At 32.3% G+C, this 19,229-nt stretch overlaps 2 protein-coding genes across 2 annotated transcripts in view; both read left to right on the plus strand.

Annotated features, from left to right (window-relative positions):
• LOC133330669 (esterase B1) overlaps positions 1 to 19,229 on the plus strand; it is a 305,478-nt gene that overhangs the window by 13,894 nt on the left and 272,355 nt on the right. The window contains exon 5 of the mRNA XM_061539079.1: positions 322 to 791. Coding sequence (XP_061395063.1) covers positions 322 to 783 — 462 coding nt within the window. The 3' untranslated portion in view covers positions 784 to 791. The remainder of the gene's footprint in view (positions 1 to 321; positions 792 to 19,229) is intronic.
• LOC133330670 (esterase B1-like) lies at positions 5,612 to 16,922 on the plus strand. The gene is made up of 4 exons (XM_061539081.1): positions 5,612 to 5,729; positions 15,147 to 15,459; positions 15,525 to 16,412; positions 16,470 to 16,922. The coding sequence occupies exons 1-4, from the start codon at positions 5,686 to 5,688 to the stop codon at positions 16,920 to 16,922; spliced, it is 1,698 nt and encodes a 565-aa protein (XP_061395065.1). The 5' UTR covers positions 5,612 to 5,685.

A 19,229-nucleotide genomic window follows, 5' to 3' on the forward strand; every position in this document is an offset into this window, starting at 1 on the left:
TGGTGCCGTCAATGGTTTTCGAATAAAATGAATTTTCAATTTTTTTTATACCTTTCATTTTTTTAAACCTTTCATTATTCACCTATTACATATTGCATTACATTATTATAGTCAACATACACTCTATCAACCCGTACCCACCAATACCAAGGTTAACATTTATGGTATTTTTCATCCATATTGTCCCAACATTTACGGGTCCCAGTTATCATTTTCTAACTATTTTCTAGATTCTACAAAACTAGTTTATTCTTAGATTGAGGATATTAAAATTGAACTATCCCTCTAATACCTCGAGATATTTGTTTCTTTTCCTTTCAGATGGTATCCCACGAATACTTTTGGTTTCCCATTTATCGTACGATTTTATCCCGCATGGAATATGCCAAAGCTCCCACCTATTTATATCGATTCGATTTCGATTCGAAACATTTCAATCATTTGCGAATTATCAGTTGTGGCAAAAAGGTGCGCGGCACCTGTCACGGCGATGACCTCTCCTATTTGTTCTACAACTCGGTAGCGCGTAAACTTAAAAAACACACTAAAGAGTACAAATGCATCGAACGTTTGGTTGGCATGTGGACCCATTTTGCTGCCAATGGTGATCCAAATTATGATCCAGAGCATCCAGATATATGGAAGCCCGTGTCGGAGGCAGCTGTGGAAAAACGCCAATTACAGTGCCTTAATATAACGGATGAATTGAAGGTTATCGATGTGCCCGATATTAAAAAGTTAATGGTATGGGAAAGTTTTTATACCCGCAACGAATTGCTATGAAGCTTTTTGTAAAAAAATAAGGGCGCATCACACGCACACATTTTTTGGTAAAATTATATTTGTTTTCCTGTCAGCATGGTTGAATAATTTTCGTTCAGCCAAAAAGAAACATGGAAACAACAACAAAAGCTTCAGAGTCATTAGTTTTGTATTGTTAAGGGAATGTTATAAGCTCCATGCGTATAGTTAAACATATAAGCTTTAAAAGCTTTCTAAGGAGCCTAATTTTTGTTTGGCATATAGGGTGATTATTGTAGAGTATTCGCTTAGCTAGCTTTAAACAAAAACAAATACTTAGGGCTACATAGCCACAGCCTTCCCTTGAACTGTTCATCCCTTTTGTTAGAAAACCTAAAAGTGAATGACAACTGTTTTCATTTGTTTTAAGTTAGTTTTTAAAACTTTTAATTAAATAATAGTTTTTTTTTATTTTTTGATAGTAAGAACCTTGTGTTTCTTTTGACAACAAATTTTGTTTTATTTATTTACATTGTTTGCCCAGTGTTTTATATGGAAAAGCCAGGTTTTTATTGAGTTGAGATAGGGCTTTACATTTCAAAGCTTTATCCAAGAGTTTATTTTTTATTTTAATTCCAAAGTTTATGCTTTTAGTCTAGACTAGCAAAGTTAGTGCATAAGTTTTGTGACAAGTCTCGTTTGTGATTTATGATTAAATTAAGCCCAACAAAAAGGAAAAAAAAACAAAAGAAAAGCTTTCTGGTTATATACTAACCACAAAACTATATCCAGTTAAAGGATTAAAAGTTACTACTCTAACTTGTAAGCATAGCATAGAAATGAGATTCAAGAAAAAAAAACAAACATTTTATTCATTACTAAAATTATGAAACAGAAAAACAGAAAAGTAAAGAAAGAAGAAGACGCAACATAAGTACCTTTCGAAGAAGAAGAAAATGATGATGAAAAATAAAAACTTTGAAACGAACGCACAAACACGTCGTTTCACACAAACAAAACCTCATTAAAATGACATTTGGTGATGATAAATGCGATACGACAAAGAAAGATATATCTTAAAATTATAGATCTACAATTTAGCATAAGTTACATATCTCTTCCGTTCCTACAAATTCCAATAGTTTAGTTAAGTTTTTAATTTTGGTAATTATTTTGTTTTAATTGGAAGAATAACAAAAAAATCTATTTGCAAAATGTTTTGGTATGGCGAACGAAATATCCTTAACTTCAAACCGGTTTTTATGGCTTTTTATTTATTTACAATATCTTAAGAAAGTAAGGAGGTTATTTACTCGTCATACTAAAACATTTTCTTTTTTTTAATTTATAATTTATTTATTTAAATAATTGGTTTCTACAATTACACGAAAATTGTTAACCTCTTGTTAAACTATTCATTGACTAGTCTTTAAGATAAAAACTTAAATTACAAAACAAACAAAAAATGAAATAGACCTCCAAAACAAAAGAAAACCGAAATAAAGTACCCTCCGTATTGAAAATAAAAACCAAAAAAAAAAAAACTCAATTAATAAGAAACAAATTTTATATATCAAAAATATATTTTATGTGTATAAGTCCAATAGTAATATTTAAAATAATCAACATTATTTTGCTTGTAATCGAATAACAAATTGGCTATTTTAACCATTAAGAAATAATAAAAAAAAAAAAAACAAAATATTGTCCAACATAAAGAAAATTATTCATATTCACACCAAAGGAAAATTGCAGTTTATTGTGCACCAACCATGATGACTCTATCTTATTGTGACAAAAAAAGGAAAACCAGAAATAATGGAAAATTTATTGGAAATCGAAAGCCAAACCTAATTAACAAATTGTGTATTACAAGTTTTTTTCTTGGCAAAACAAACAAATAGACAGTATGTAATATTATTATTATGAAATCAATAAAAACGAAAAGGAATTTTTGAAAATCACAATGATACGCCTTTGTTTTATTTTCGATTGGGGATGTAGGTAGGATGATTAGATTTATAGCATTTTTTACGTACAATCCTACAATAACAAGGAACAAATCGTAAAAGCGTGTTATCAAATAATCCTGTATGATTATTCATAACATGACGTTTTTTTATTTTTTTTTCTCAGCTGTTTTTTATTACTATTATTTGAAATATCTAAAAGTAATCAATAATGACTTGGCATTTGTGGACTTTAATCACATTACTCAATCACAAAAGTACATTAGCAACAAGAAACAATAATACTATCCAAAATGTTGTGAATTTCTGTGAAGTGTCCAAGTCTCCGTCTTTCATTTAGTACCTTATCAAAAACAAACTCTCCAACGTCAAGACAGTCAATTAGATTTTTTTTTTAAACAAATCAAAATAACATAGTTTTAAGTGCTTATGTTTATATATTTAGGTTGTTAAAAAAAAAACTATAAAATAAAAATGAAACACTCACTCATTTCAATCATATCTACATCGTCCAGTCATATGTTCCTATGTAAAACATTTGTTCTAATCGGTCATTTCTGTGTAGTTTATATTCAGATAGAGAGACCATTGTGCTACCTTGGTCGTTGACAGATAAGGAGAGGAATTTTTATTTTAATTACAATCGTGTTAAAAAATCAGAGGTCGTTGCTTTCAAATCTTTTAACATTAGCCGATGTTTATTGGATTTTCATCTCTCTTTTTATAACTTATCTTCGAAGAAAGTCGATGGGCCCACATATTATCTCAACCTTTGAAGTGATCATTTAACACCTAAATGTTGATAATCTATCTATTTGCAAGACAGTTTTTTTTTCTATCATTAGATGTCTAAATGGTGGTGGCCTACCACACCTCTCCTGTTGGCCAATTCTGGCAATTTCTGCTCAATTGTAAATGGTTTAAAGCAGTTTAGTGGGCGATTTTTAGCTCCTGGGCGATGTTACGACTGCTAACATGTCAGTCTACTTCGATAATTTCTCCGATTTTATCGACATTTTTGACGACAAAATCGATGTTGAAGATGCACCTCGCACAGGAAGGCATGTGCAAGGTGTATTTTTAACATCAAGAATTCCTGAACGGAATCTACGAAATCTGAAATTGTTTGATCGATACTTGGCGAGAAATCTATCAGTACAGCCATCTGCCAAAAAATAATGGTGTTCTTTTTCCCCAATCTAATATATAGTTTGTTTGGAACTCACAATAAAATTAGATATTAGGCATGAAAAATTAAGTTTCATTTTACTTTCATAAAATTGGTGGAAAAAAGTACTGGGAAATCTTTATGAAACATGTTATATTTAACCCTTTCAGAGTCAAAAAAAATTTTTGTCGGAATAAAAATCTAAAATTTTGTACTTAAAATCTTATAAAGGCATATAGTTTAGAAGAAAAAGCTATTTTCATTTTAACCCTCGGACAGTTTCGTCTGTTTTTCAGCAAAAACAAAAACATCAATGTTAACGGTACATAGGATAACCGAAAAATCGCAAAGAAAGACAGAATTTTTAAATGTCGAATATATTCGACAAAAACACTGAAAGGGTTAAAGGTTTCGATTTGATTTGTTTCAAAAATATTGTTAAGTGGTATAATTTTTTTTTTTATTTTATTTTTTTTTTGATTTTTGCCCTTAGACATGATAAACATCATTTTTTAAACTTCTCTAGAAAACTAGGTTTTGTATCAGAAGCTAAAATGGACTTAAACCTCATTCAAAATAAAGGAATCATATGTTTCATGCAAATTATGGACCAAAGTCTCTAAGTCTGTCTAATTGACTTGAAACATATTTACTTAATTGCAACTATATGCAAATTCCTTTTTATTAATAAATAAAATAGCCGACTACAAAGTCTATCGTTGTTTTAATTTTTCTAATACCACATTTTAGTCCAAATTTTCACTGATCGTTTATTTGATTCTGTTTTTTAAAAACACTAAATATTTCGAATATGTTATTAACATTCGGTATCTAAGCTTTGTTAGGCTGTTAACTAAAAGTTCGAACATAACATTAACATTAACAATAACAGTTGTCCTCAGTCTGGTGATCGCACAGCACAAACAGCTGACTAGCTGTGACTGTTAAATAACATTTGTTGTTTTCTGTTATTAAATAAAAGAGAGCGTATTGAATTCGAAAAACACTTCCTCATTTTCGGCATAGTCTTCGCATAACATTGAAAGCGTGCGGAACAAGTAGACGGAACGTGGCCCATCCAAAAGAAACCTCGAGCAAAATATCATCCAAATTAATAATTATTGATTGTGCAACAACAAACAAAAGAAATAAACTTCGTACTGTGTCTCGGTGTTGGTGTGTGTGTGTGTGTGTATGTCCGACGTATATTTATCAACAATTGTTTTGTGTTTAGAATCGAAGAAGCCACATTTTCTGTTTACGGAATTGCAAGTGTCATTAATGCCGAATAGCCGAATTGAACAAATGTCAAAATTTGTGCATTGACGCAAAATAAAACGTGAATTGTTTTTGTGAAGAAACCCAGTAGTTTTTTTCTTTTGGTATTTTGCCATTCACTAAATGATTAATGATTTTTGGTGTTTAATAAAAAAATGTATGTTTATTTTTTTTAGTGGACCGCAAACGAAAGAGAGTTACTGTGTGTGTGTGCTCATCGGTCGTGTGACGAAATATTTGTTGTTTTAACTTTTGTTTATGTTTACCTTTAGTGTTGTATAGTGTAAGTTGACGTTGTTGTTTTTTGCTGTTAGTGGTGTGATTACTACAGCTTATAAACCAATCGAAATTTTATATTGCTGTAATATTGATATAACCGGCAAATCCGCTCATCCATTCAAAAGAACTGTCGGAACAAGTTTTAGTTTTTGTGTTGTTTTTGTGTGCTATAGCTTTTGTTGTCTCATCCAAACTAAAAACCCATCAAACCGGAGTGAAGCTACAACGTGAAATTACAACAATAACAACATGAGCCACATATCGCTATGGGATATAGTGAAATTTACAGTAAAGTGAGTATCAGCTGTTTTTTTTTTTTCATTTTTATTTTTTTGAATGGGAGTGTTGGTAGAGAAGATTACATGCAAGGGTTCTAAATGAAAAGATAAATAGAACAAGTGTGAAATAAACAACAATGTTATGTCCGCATCGAACGTTGTTATTGCCTGCACTATATTTAGCGTATTCATGCGGATGGGGATTTAAAATATGAGGCTGATATTTATGTTCTAAAGCTAATGGTATTTATTTATTTAGAAAAAATTACAAGAAGTTATCCAATTTTAGAAGATCCGCCAGAGGTCTTCTATAGTACACTAATATCTGTTGAAGCCCTATAGAAAGAATGTCATAAACATTTTTGATAAGAATTTTATATTTTTTGTAGCAATTACTTCAAATGCTTTAATTTGATACTCATTTTGTCTTAGTAAATTTACCAACAATAATTTTGCTGCTTTCTCCCTACGATCGTTTTGATCCTTGGGGTACAATTATATTTTTTTAAAATGCTGTACAATTTTCAATATCGGAGATATTTGGATCAAATTTTGAGGAATCATTCTTGAGGTATTTTTATACATAATTGAAAAAAATATTAATGTTTTCCATATATAGGTATGTATAATTTTTATAAATTTTTAAAGTTAATACACACATATCTTGCATTAATTTTGTACTCAACTGCAACATATGTAGTGTATTAGGACTATTTTTTTGTTCAAATTATTAACCTGAAAAAAAAAAAAAATATATATTAGAATTCTCATGTTCATCAAATGTACACTTCTACACACAATTAAAGTATAAATTTACAGGGACAGTGACAATTTCTTTTTTAGGAGTTCCCCAACCCTGGACAACATGGAGCCATCAGGGCGACGCGTAGAATTCCGCAACCACCTTGGCTTTCCTTTGGCTTACGAATTAAATATTTGGATGGAACTTTTGTACCATGGTTATTGATCTATAATTATATTTTTTGTTTATTGGCCATAGGGTTAGAAATAATTTTATTTACATATCGGTATATAACACTGTATTCCTACTGAACAAAAAATAAGTTATGGCCTATAAACATTTATAATCCATCATCCATTTGTTTCCAGAAAATTTTCCAAATACACAATTTTTAAATCGCCACTATCCCAACTAAATACAAAAGATAGTGTTGTGCTTTATAAAAAATGCCGGTAACCCAACCACTATGCACATTGACGAACGTTGTTGTTGTACCCACAGATTGGTGTAGATAACATTTTGTTTTTTTTTTACTTTTCTTTCATTATTTTTCACCGCTTTGTTTTTATCTTTGAGTTTATTTAATTTTATTTGTTTTGTAATACGGAATATGGATACATGCGAAGAAAAAAATGTTGTATATAAGTTTATCATATGTGGCTTACTGACAGACTGACTCGCTGGCTGACAGACTGACTCGCTGTGTGTTCGTATGGCTCTGTTGAATGGGTAACTCTTTTGCCAATTTTGGTTTTGCAATGATGTCGCAAATAAGTGTGACTGGATTTTGTGGTAGTGATGATGGAGGCAATTGCTGTTGTGGCGGCGATTGTCCGTCGATTGTTCGGTTGTCTGGTTGCATTTGGTACACTCACTTGTACGCTTACTCACTCGCACGCACACTCACTCCCCAATTGGTGGAGTAGTTAAGTGGCCAGTGTATAATTTAGTGGTGAAATAAATAGGTGAACAGGTTTAAATATCCAGGCCTTTTCTGATCGGTGCAAATGTGTTGCAGTAGATCTGGTTGTGGGTTTCCCAATGAATGCAAAAAAATTCTTGCAAGTCATTCGAGAAAATAAAAAAACAAACAAGTTATATTACGCTAACAAAAAATGGAAATTTCCGTTGCTTATATGAACTATTGATATTACTATAAAGGTTTTATTAGGACAGTGAAACCTTTTATTTATGGATAGTTATAAATAAAAACTAATTTTAAAGAATTTTTTTAATCCTTTTAATGACAGTGCACACTTTTGAAATAGACAATCATACTATAATATTTACATCAATAACAAATTAATTAGTACAAACAACAAAATTAGAAGGCACGTTTTTACAATTAACTGTCAGTTTTAAAACAGGTTAGCCTAGGTTTTCATTATTATTCGTATTTTACACAATTTATGGTATAAATTCTAGGGACTTTTTATTATAAATAAACATATACTCATATACAAAAAATTAATATATTTCATTTTCGGGAGCTGACAACATATAATTATATTTTATAATTAAATACTTTTTTCGGAAGGTTATAATTTTGAACGAACAAATGAAAATATCAATTGAAATCGAAAATGTCCAAAAGTTGAATGTAAAGGTTTTATTAACAGGTTTCTTCGATTATATATACCTCAAGCATCGGAACATCATGCCAATGTCCATCACCAACTAGAGGTCCAAAGTAAAACTTAATCTCACGTAATATTTGTTTGAGGCATACAAAATCCCAAACCAATTCCCATTTCTTCATGTTTATTTATACAAAACATACATTTCAACGAATATAAAACCCAAGGTCATGCATTAAAATGTAAATGTGTGGTTTTGGAAAATGTAAATTAGTTTAATTTAGAGGAAACGATAAAATTCAGAAATTGGGACAGTTCATTTAAAAAACTTTAAGATGCAATGCGATAAAATAAAATAGTAGTAATTTTTTGCGAACTTTCCGTAAAAAAATTGTGTTAAACTGTTAGCGTAGAATAAAAATCAGTTGATGTACATACCATATCGAGGACAATACAAACATGGAAGGCAAATGAATACATATAATTTCGTTGTTAGAAAAAAATGCATATTTACATTAAAAAACTGTTTAGTATTTAATAATGGTTTATTTCTTGATTTGACGAATTGCTCACCACTAAAATGGCAGTGCCAATTGAAATGGAAAATTTGGGTAAAAATTAAAAAAAAATAATAAGAAATAATAACAAGTAAAAACCAGTAAGGAATGTAGTAAAGTCGGGCTGGGCCGACTATATGATAACCTTCACAACATTGGGTATATTTAGAAGATGCATCCTAACAGCCGTCACATTGAAGGACTTTTGACATGAAATTTAATTAAATTAAATATGAGATCTGTATTTATATGTGAACCGACTAACTTCAATCCATAAACATGTTTTTCTGCAACCTATGCTAAATTTCAATATTTAATTCCAATCAGACACCCGTTCGAAATATATATGGTCTGCTTCTGCACCAATTTCAACAAAACTCAATAACGCCATTCTAGCCTCAATTTGATATGTTATGCAAAAATTTCGTGTCAATTGGGCAAACATTGGGAGTTTGGTGCACCACTTGCCTAAAATTAGACGAATATATATATATATATATCTAAATTTGAACGGATTTTACCGAAATTTGCCAGAGATTTAATTTTATTAGCTTCAGTACATTGTAAAAAAATTGTGCCAATTGGACAAACTTTGGGTCTTAAGTTCATAACATACATAAAATCGGAAGAAATTATATATGGGAGCTGTATCTAAATTTGAACCGATTTTCAGGAAACTTAACCACACATCATTCTAGACTTAATTCAGTACGCTATGCCAAATTTCGTGCAAATCGATAGAGATATATGGACTTTGGTGCACCATTTACATTAAATTGGACGAAAATGTATATGGAAGCTATATCTATATCTGAACCGTTTTTTTTTTCAATCTCAATAGGGTTCATACTTGGGCCAAATAAATGATCTGTGCCAAATTTCGTCCAATTCGAATCATAAATACGACCTTTACTTTGTTTACAAGTTAACATGGACAGACGGACGGACATGCATAAATCGGCTCGTTTCCTTTTGTCTGTTACAAACATATGCACAAAGACATAGTACCCTTTACAACAGTGTGGTGAAGGGTATAAAAGATGTTAAGTTCGGCCCGGCCAAACTTTTTATACCCTCCACCATGAGGATGACAATCAAAATATCTAAAATTAATGGGGGCTCCTAGGAGAAAACACATGTTGCGATAGGAACTTAAACATACCAAAAAATACTTGAGGAAAAGATGATTGAAATTCTCAACATATCTAATATATGGGGCAATAATAAAACGGAGATCAATATTGATATTTCATGGTAGTGAGATTTCACAGTCAATGAGAATACAAAATACCACTTTACGCCAATTCGGTTGAAAAGCGTGTCGAAAATTCTCAAAATGTGGGATGTGGTGATACTTTTATTATAACCCAAAATACCAAATTACAAAAAATTTAACCAGTAAGGAAAGTAGTAAAGTCGGACGGGGCCGACTATATGATACCCTTCACCACTATGGGCATATTAAACAGGACTATTAATATGAAATTGGATGAAATAAAATATGTGATATTTGTTTAAATGTGAATCTACCTAGATCTATCCATAAATATGTCATGCGTTTGTTGCAATGGGACGAAAGTATGCAAATCGACTTCAAACAAATATAAATAGGTCATCCGTTGGGTTATGTCTGCACTTCTAGAAAACGCAACTACGTAATTCTATGCTCAATTACTGAAATTCAATCTATAATAAAAGGGAGCTATATCTGAATCTCAACTGATTTTCACGAAACTTGACACACATCTTTCTGGACTAAATTTACATTAAATCGGACGAAAATATAAATGGGAGCTATATCTAAACTTTGACCGATTTTCAGGAACCTTGACCGACATCACTCTAGGCTCAATTCAGTACGTTATGCCAAATTTCGTGCCAATCGAAAGATATATAAGGACTTTGGTGCACCATTTATATGAAATCGGACGAAACTATATGTGGGAGCTATATCTTAATCTGGACCGATTTTCACGAAACTTGGCAGACATCACTCTAGGCTCAATTCAGTACGTTTTGGCAAATTTCATGCAAATCGAAAGATATATAGGGACTTTGGTGCTCAATTTACATTAAATCGGACGAAACTATATATGGGAGCTATATCTAAATCTGGACCGATTTTCACGAAAATTGGCAGACATCACCCTAGGCTCAATTCAGTACGTTTTGCCAAATTTCGTGCACATCGAAAGATTTAAAGGGACTTTGGTGCACCATTTACCTTAAATCGGACGAAACTATATGTGGGAGCTATATCTTAATCTGGACCGATTTTCTCGAAACTTGGCACACTTCATTCGAGACTCAATTCAGTACTTTATGCCAAATTTCGTGCAAATCGAAAGATATATAGGGATTTTGGTGCACCATTTACATGAAATCGGACGAAACTATATATGGGAGCTATATGTAAATCTGGACCGATTTTCACGAAATTTGGCAGACATCACTCCAGGCCCAATTCAGTACTTTATACCAAATTTATACCAAATTTCAAATCGAAAGATATATAGGGACTTTGGTGCTCAATTTACATGAAATCGGACGAAACTATATATGGGAGCTATATCTAAATCTGGACCGATTTTCAGGAAACTTGGCAGACATCACTCTAGGCCCAATTCAGTACGATATGCTAAATTTCGTGCAAATCGAAAGATATATAGGGACTTTGGTGCACCATTTACATGAAATCGGACGAAACTATATATGGGAGCTATATCTAAATATGGACCGATTTTCACGAAACTTGGCAGACATCATTCTAGGCCCAATTCAGTAGGTTATACCAAATTTCGTGCAAATCGAAAGATATATAGGGACTTTGGTACTCCATTTACATTAAATCGGACGAAAATATATATGGGAGCTATATCTAAATCTGAACCGATTTTTCCCAATTTCAATAGGGTTCGTCCTTGGGCCAAACAAATGAGCTGTGCCAAATTTCATCCAATTTGGACCATAAATGCGATCTGTACTTTGCTCACAAAAATACATGGACAGACAGACGGGCGGACGGACGGACATGCTTAGATCGACTTAAAAAGTGATTCTATGCATATTCTCAAAAGGAACCATGGGTCTATCTCGATTCCTTTTGCCTGTTACAAACATATGCACAAAGACATAATACCCTGTACCACAGTGTGGTGAAGGGTATAATTAAAAACTTGTCAAAAATCCCCATGTGATATACAATGAGAACCCAATATACAAAATTAGACATGTTAGGTGGAAAACGCGTTCAAATTCCCAAAAATACAAAATTCTGAGGGGTACCCTTAATTTTGGGTCAATATTTATAATTTTTGGTACGGATATGAGAACCCAAAATGCCAAATTGCAGCCGATTCGGCGGAAAAGCGTGTACAAAATACCCAGAATACCGAATATTGGGAGATGTTCTATAAAATGAGAACCCAAAATATCTTCAACAGACGGACATGCGTAAACCGACATAGAATTTTATTCTGATCGGGAATATATACTTCTCGTGGGGTTTCGAGAGGTTGCAAACGGAATGACAAATTTGATACTAATAATAATTTAAATTTATTTATTTATCTTAATGTATATTTTTTATTTCAAACCAAACAATTTGTTTAAAAATAAATATATTCAAAAAAATATTTTTTTTAACCCATATCTATATTATTTCATCATTTAAAATTTTCTATTCATATCTAAAAACTTACCGAGGTAATAAACCTCGAATATCAAACCAAATGTATGAACATTAAAACAAACAAATATATTTACTACTAGAAATCATTTATTTTCAAGTACAAAACATAACTTATGTTATGGTAACTTATTTTACAACCTTCTTTCTGTTGTTGTTGTTCATTTTTATTACCAGCAAAAAATACGCGCTGCAATGACTATGGAAAAATACCTCAAACTGTATTTTTGGGTTTCTTCACACATTTGTTTATACAATGCATTTTTTACCAATTAAACTTAATTATATATCATAAAAAAATATAATTTTGCTAAACAAAACAATACAATAGAAGCAGCTTTAGACGGATAGATTACGTTAATCAATGGAATGTTGGAACATGGCTGTTTGTATCAGCTATGTTTTGAAAATAAACACTGAATGTACTACATAGGTATCGGTCAAAGAGGAATGCAGATAGGTTGTGATCGAAAGGTTCGTTTATGACAAATGTCGCAAATGATTCTAGTTTTGTTTTATTAATTCAATGGGTTTTTATTAATCTTAAAAACGAACTGACAATCAACAATTAGTTATTTAATTTAATAAAATAATTGTTAAGGAAGGAAAATCTAAAACTATATACAAAACTTGTTTCAAATATTGAGAGGCACCAAAAACATTTTTACAAATATCATCGATTATTTCTTCGATGAATTGTGCATTCCACATCATGGTGAATAGTTGCATTACATACTAACAACTGTCATGCCTCAAATGTATACTAAAATGCGGAAATTTACAATTTTGTTTTATTTTTGTTGTAGTTGTTGTTTGTGATATTTAATAACAAGAAAAAAAGTATTTTATTTCATGAATAAAATTTCATGTTATTTCATGACTGTTATTTAATATAGCGTATTTTGTTTTGTGATTTTGTGGTCGAACTATTTTATTGCACGGTCCAAATAGTATTGAATTGCATGTTATAAAACGCTGGCAAATCAAGTCAAATTAAATTGCATTAGCTCTCTTCATTATTATGCTTATTTTTTTATATTTTATTTTCTGTGCAATTTAACAAAATGTATTTTTGTATTTTATTATTGATAAATTTCAAAATCAATTGAACCTTGTCATCACGCTGACTTTATACTTTCTAATCTAAACATTCAATTGATAAGTTATCAATTGCAATTTGGCATTCTCATTGTTAACATTAGAAAAAATAAAAATAAAATAAATTTTGAAAAATAACTTTGGAACTGTTAAAAGAATATTGTTCTTAATTTAAATAATGAAAATACCTTTTGGTTATTGCATCTAAACTTGGACCGAGATAACCCATTTTGGAACTTGACCTGCCTGCAAACGAAAAAAGCATTTGTGCAAAATATGTTTGTATCTCTATTCTTAGAGTTTTGACCCGATCAAAAATATATATATTAATAGGGAAGGTAATCATTATTTCAATGAGTTACAAACCGAATGACAGATTAACAATACCCTCCATATTATCGTGAAGAGTACAAAACGATAATTCTATTGATTTGTGAATAATTAGATATTAATTATAAATAAACACCATTAGTAGAATTGACTTGTAACGATGACTAAATTTAAAATCCAACCGATTATTTCCTCTAATACACGTTTAAATTCATCTCAATGAACTATAATTTTAAGTGTATTGAAACAAACTTAAAAAATCCCATTTTTGTGCCAAATCATTGTGTTTAAAACTCGGACATTAGCATATGTAATTAATGAAATTCACATTGGCGAAAAATACATCGCAATAAATCTATTAAATCAACACTTGACCCCATGAATCAAGCGACGATTAAAAATACGATGTGGGGATAACATCAAGTAAATATACATTCACCATTTGTAATGATACAAACATACACACCCACACGCACTCGAATCTATGCAGATTTTTGTGTTTATTCCATAAGTCATTGAAATTACCTCTCTGACCACCATATGAATAGTAATGGTCTGATGACAATTAAACTTATTGCCGATGACAGTCTGGTCAATGTAAACATAGCTGCCAAATGTTTGTTATTAAATGGGGGTAAACTATTACTGTATGTATGTATTACTGTGGTCTGGTGTATACGTATGTATTATTTAACTGAAATCTAATAAAATATGATTATGATTTGGGGGACAAGTACTTCGTTGTGGGCGATATAGCACAATTGATGGTATACCGCATTTATATGTTCTTGATATCATAGATTAATTATAACAATGAGACAATTTGTTAAACATATTGTAATGCATACAAGCTAGTTTTGATTCCAATAATATTGACTCCATTAATGTTCGTCACAATTTACGTACGATATAATATTAGTTATTATCAAATCTCCGAGATTGCTCTTAACTAGTTCATCAAAGAAACCTTTTTTTATTATGCTTCCATCGCCTCTTTGTATTTTCTTTATGATTTGCTCCATAATGCTAATATATGTATATTTTAAATTTATATTGCTGCAACATATATAAAAATTATTAATAAGTGTTCACAAATTATGGCTCAAAATAAAGTCCAAACATTCGAGAAGTCACATGTAAAGCCTTTCATAAATAAGGCCCTAGCTGAAATATGCATTTGGAAACCCAACACCCATTTACATGCGAAAACACACAAACACCCATAAATATATTGACTTTAACAAATCATTGTTATTAATATTTTTTGGGTCGAGACGGTTTCAAGTTCACCGGTAAGCCGGCATAATTATGTAATCGCTCTCGCTTGTCCGCAATAATGAGGAGAAGAAAGAGAGAGAGATAGAGTTAAAAATATTGCCAATTGTCACGTTTTATATATGTGTGTCATTTTTAATTTTTTGTTTTCGTTTTCTTTTGCAGAGGTTTGGACTACAAGTTCGAACAGTATCGGCTGAATACGGGTGCAACGGTTACCACAAAAATTGCCAAGGGCGAGGTTAAGGGTGCGAAGCGTATGTCAGTATGGGGTAATTCATACTACAGTTTCGAGGGTATACCATTTGCCAAGCCCCCATTAGGTGAATTACGTTTTAAGGCCCCCGTTGAGGAAGATCCATGGGATGGTGTCTTGGATTGCACGGGCCCAGCTGCGGTGCCTTTCCAAGGCAATATGATTTTTAAGAAGTATAAGGGTTCTGAAGATTGTCTTTATTTGAATGTGTTTACCAATAATGTAAGTTGCCAGTTACACCTACAATATTGAAAATTTTAATTCATTTGCATTTCTTGGCATTGCAGATCACTCCTTCCACCCCACGACCAGTCATGGTTTGGATTTATGGTGGTGGTTTCCAATTGGGTGAAGCCACTCGTGACATGTACAGTCCGGATTATTTCATGTCCAAAGATGTTGTCCTGGTGACCATAGCCTATCGTTTGGGTCCATTCGGTTTCTTAAGCTTAGATGACCCCAATGTAGATGTACCCGGTAATGCTGGTATTAAAGATCAGATAATGGCCTTGAAATGGGTGCAGAAAAACATTTCGGCCTTTGGTGGAGATCCCAATAATGTCACCCTGTTTGGAGAGAGTGCCGGTGGCACTTCCACACATTTGTGTATGGTCAGTGAGCAGTCAAAGGGATTAATACACAAAGCCATTACCATGTCAGGTTCTATGCTGTGCCCATGGGCCATACCACCCAAAAATCAATGGGCCTATCGTTTGGCCAAAGCCTTGGGTTACGAGGGCGAGGAGAAAGATTCGGAAATTTATCAATTCCTAAAAACAGCTTCACCCATTGAAATACAAAAAGCAACTCCCACAATTTTAAGCAAAGAAGAAAAACACAATCGGGTGATGTTTGCTTTTGGACCTGTCATCGAGCCATATCGCACCAAAGACTGTATTATAGCTGACGAACCCCTTGATCTCATGAAAAATACATGGAGCAATGACATACCAATGATCTTGGGTGGCACCAGTTTTGAAGGTCTCCTCTTTTACCCTGAAGTAATGAAACGGAAAGCAACCTTAGATGAGGTGAAGGATTGTGTCAATCTATTGCCACTTGATTTGGGTATCGATAAACGCAGCACAAAGGCCCACGAATTGGGATTGAGTCTAAAGAAGGCTTACTTTGGCGAGGAAGAATGCAGCATAAACACCATTATGAAGTTTTTGGAGGTAAGTTAGAATCACAATGTTCTATTAGCTTCCTACTAATCGCTCTCCCCCGCACAGATTTGTTCCTACAGAGAATTCTGGCATCCCATATATCGCACAGCTCTATATCGCATAAAATATGCCCGTGCCCCCACCTATGTCTATCGTTTCGATTATGACTCCGCCGATTCAAATGCCATACGTCGCCTGTTGTGTGGTGATGCAGTGCGTGGAGCTTGTCATGGCGATGACATGGTTTATTTGTTCCGTTTCATGTTTTCACATCGCATGCCGCTCGATTCACAGGATTGTAAAGTCTCCAAGACCATGATTGATATATGGACAAGTTTTGCCGCAACCAGTGATCCAAATTGTCCATCCTTGGGTGATATCAAATATGAACCATTGAAGCAGAATACAACCACAATTAAATGTCTGAATATTTCCGATAAACTTGACTTTATTGAATTACCCGAATCGAAGAAAATTGAAGGGGTATGGAATAGTTTTTATCCCCAAGGAAAATTATAAGGTTGTTCGGATGTGATTGTTAGTATAACGAGCGAAGAAAGAGAGTTGGCTACCTCATGTAAATAATTGTCATTGTGTATTTAACAAAATTAGGTTAAACAAAGTATTTATTATTTTTTAATTATATGGGATAATTTCCCGTACTCATAAAAATATTTAAAACAAATATTGAAAATTTCATAAAGAACATTGGCTGTCGGAAACTAAGAACAAACATATTTTTCCATACTATGTCAATGGAGATTTGAAAATAATGTTTCTAAATTATTATTAAGCAGCTCCTTATTATTCTTACGATGTGGTGTGGGAAATGTCTATATTTTATAAATTAGCTAATAAATGGGAAAATGTTGTTATTTGTATTATAAATAATTGTTTTTTAATAATAAAATTTAAATTGTTATGTAAAAAAAGTTTTTTATTAGCATTTTCCAGGGTAATTCCAAAAAATGATTCATTCAAAAATGTTCAAATTTTGGATTATATTTTTTATACCCTTCACCACACTGTGGTACAGAGTATTATGTCATTGTGCATATGTTTGTAACAGGCGAAAGGAAACGTATTTTTGTGAGCAAAGAACAGGTCGCTTTTATGATCCGAATTGGACGAAATTTGACACAGTTCATTTATTTGACTTATGGACGAACCCTATTGAAATTGGAGAAAATCAGTTCAAATTTAAATATAGCTTCCATATATATTTTTGTATTTTTGTCCGATTTAATCTAAGTGTACCATTTAGATCAAATCGGACAAAAACTCCCAATTTTTGTCCGATTGAGACGAATTTTGGCACAACGTATGGAATTGAGACTAGGATATAGTGTGTAAAATTTTATTGAAATCGGATCAGATAGAGATATAGCTCCCATATATAGTTTGTCAGATTTTAGGTAAATAGTGCAATATTTGTCCAATTGAGACGAAATTGTGCACAGTGAATGCAATTGCGGAAAGAATGAAGGTTTCTCCGGTCGAAATACAATTTTGGACAACACACATTCCTGCAGCATTCCACGTCTGCTCAATTAAATCCATATTTTTCATGGACGGAAGTGCAATTTGTCAATTCGTCCGATTCCATTTCATTGGTGCTCCAAAGTGTTTGCCCTGTCCTATCCTGTAGATAGCTACAGGATATTTATTGTGCATAAAGCAAATCTTGTATGTACCCAAAGTGGTGAAGGGTATCATATAGTCGGCACCGTCCGACTTTACTACTTTTCTTACCGGTATAAAAAATTGGGACCAACGTTGAAAACTATAAATATGGGATGGATGAATTAGACAAACTTTAAATATAACATTTTCGACGAGTTCAATTTTAATAAACAAGAGGTTGTGACATTGAATAATGATTAGTAAATTCAACAACCAGCACCATTCACAGTGATAATGCGGGTTCGTGGATGAGATAACATTAATTACAACAATTTTCTATAACGCAAACAAAAATTAAATTTGACGTTATTTAGTTAGGACAAAAAACTGGTTGATCAATTCGATGATCAGTGACCGCATCTTGGATGACCGTATTCAAAAAATAATTAATTTAATAAATTCTTGACAATAATGTAGTAATGAAAACAAAAAAGTAGTGTTGGCGGGTTATTTATTTTGTTTTTGCAAAATAGTCAGGCTTAATCCCAGTTTGTTGTTTTTATAAAAAACAACTATTTATTAGTGGGGAATGTATGGCATTGTCCGCCGAGGGGTAAGGCAGGGAAGACTATAGTTTCGGATCTCGCCACTGATCCTCATCAGTTCCCTTAGTTTTTTGTTGGGATATTCTCCCCAGAAGCTATTAATAGCTTCTTTACAAAAAACCTTTCAAACCCAAATGTCTCTTGTGACAATTCGAAGTACTTACGTTACAAGCGATACGACCCCAATGAGAAGTTCGTTTCGTTGGCGCCTGACTTCGTGGCCAACAAGGCATTTACAGACAACTACAATACATTTCCCACTGCTATGTGTCGTCACTTTGTGACGAATGCACATAACTTTGTTGTTGGTATTGCTAGTTAAAGCAATAAACCAAACAGTATGACAGTATGACAATGCCATACATTCCCCACTAATAAATAGTTGTTTTTTATAAAAACAACAAACTGGGATTAAGCCTGACTATTTTGCAAAAACGAAAACAAAAAACATAACATTTCCTTCCTTATTATGAAAATTATTTCTTCGAATCCTCACTTTCAATTTAGATATGCCTATCTACCTACATTAAATCTCAAATATTTCCTTCGAAAACAAATACAGACTTTAAAGAAATATTAAACAGATTTTTGGTATAGA

This window comes from Musca vetustissima, unplaced genomic scaffold, assembly GCF_032173495.1.
Source record: "Musca vetustissima isolate MV318-11 ecotype Yass unplaced genomic scaffold, APGP_CSIRO_Mvet_v1 utg2684, whole genome shotgun sequence".
Lineage (NCBI taxonomy): Eukaryota > Metazoa > Arthropoda > Insecta > Diptera > Muscidae > Musca > Musca vetustissima.

Bases quoted from the DNA above. Each gene is read 5' to 3' on its own strand.
- LOC133330670 (XM_061539081.1), top strand. From the start codon at position 5,686: ATGAGCCACATATCGCTATGGGATATAGTGAAATTTACAGTAAA. The intron at 5,730-15,146 runs GTGAGTATCAGC...TTTCTTTTGCAG, and splicing joins ATAGTGAAATTTACAGTAAA to AGGTTTGGACTACAAGTTCG. The intron at 16,413-16,469 runs GTAAGTTAGAAT...TCCCCCGCACAG, and splicing joins CCATTATGAAGTTTTTGGAG to ATTTGTTCCTACAGAGAATT.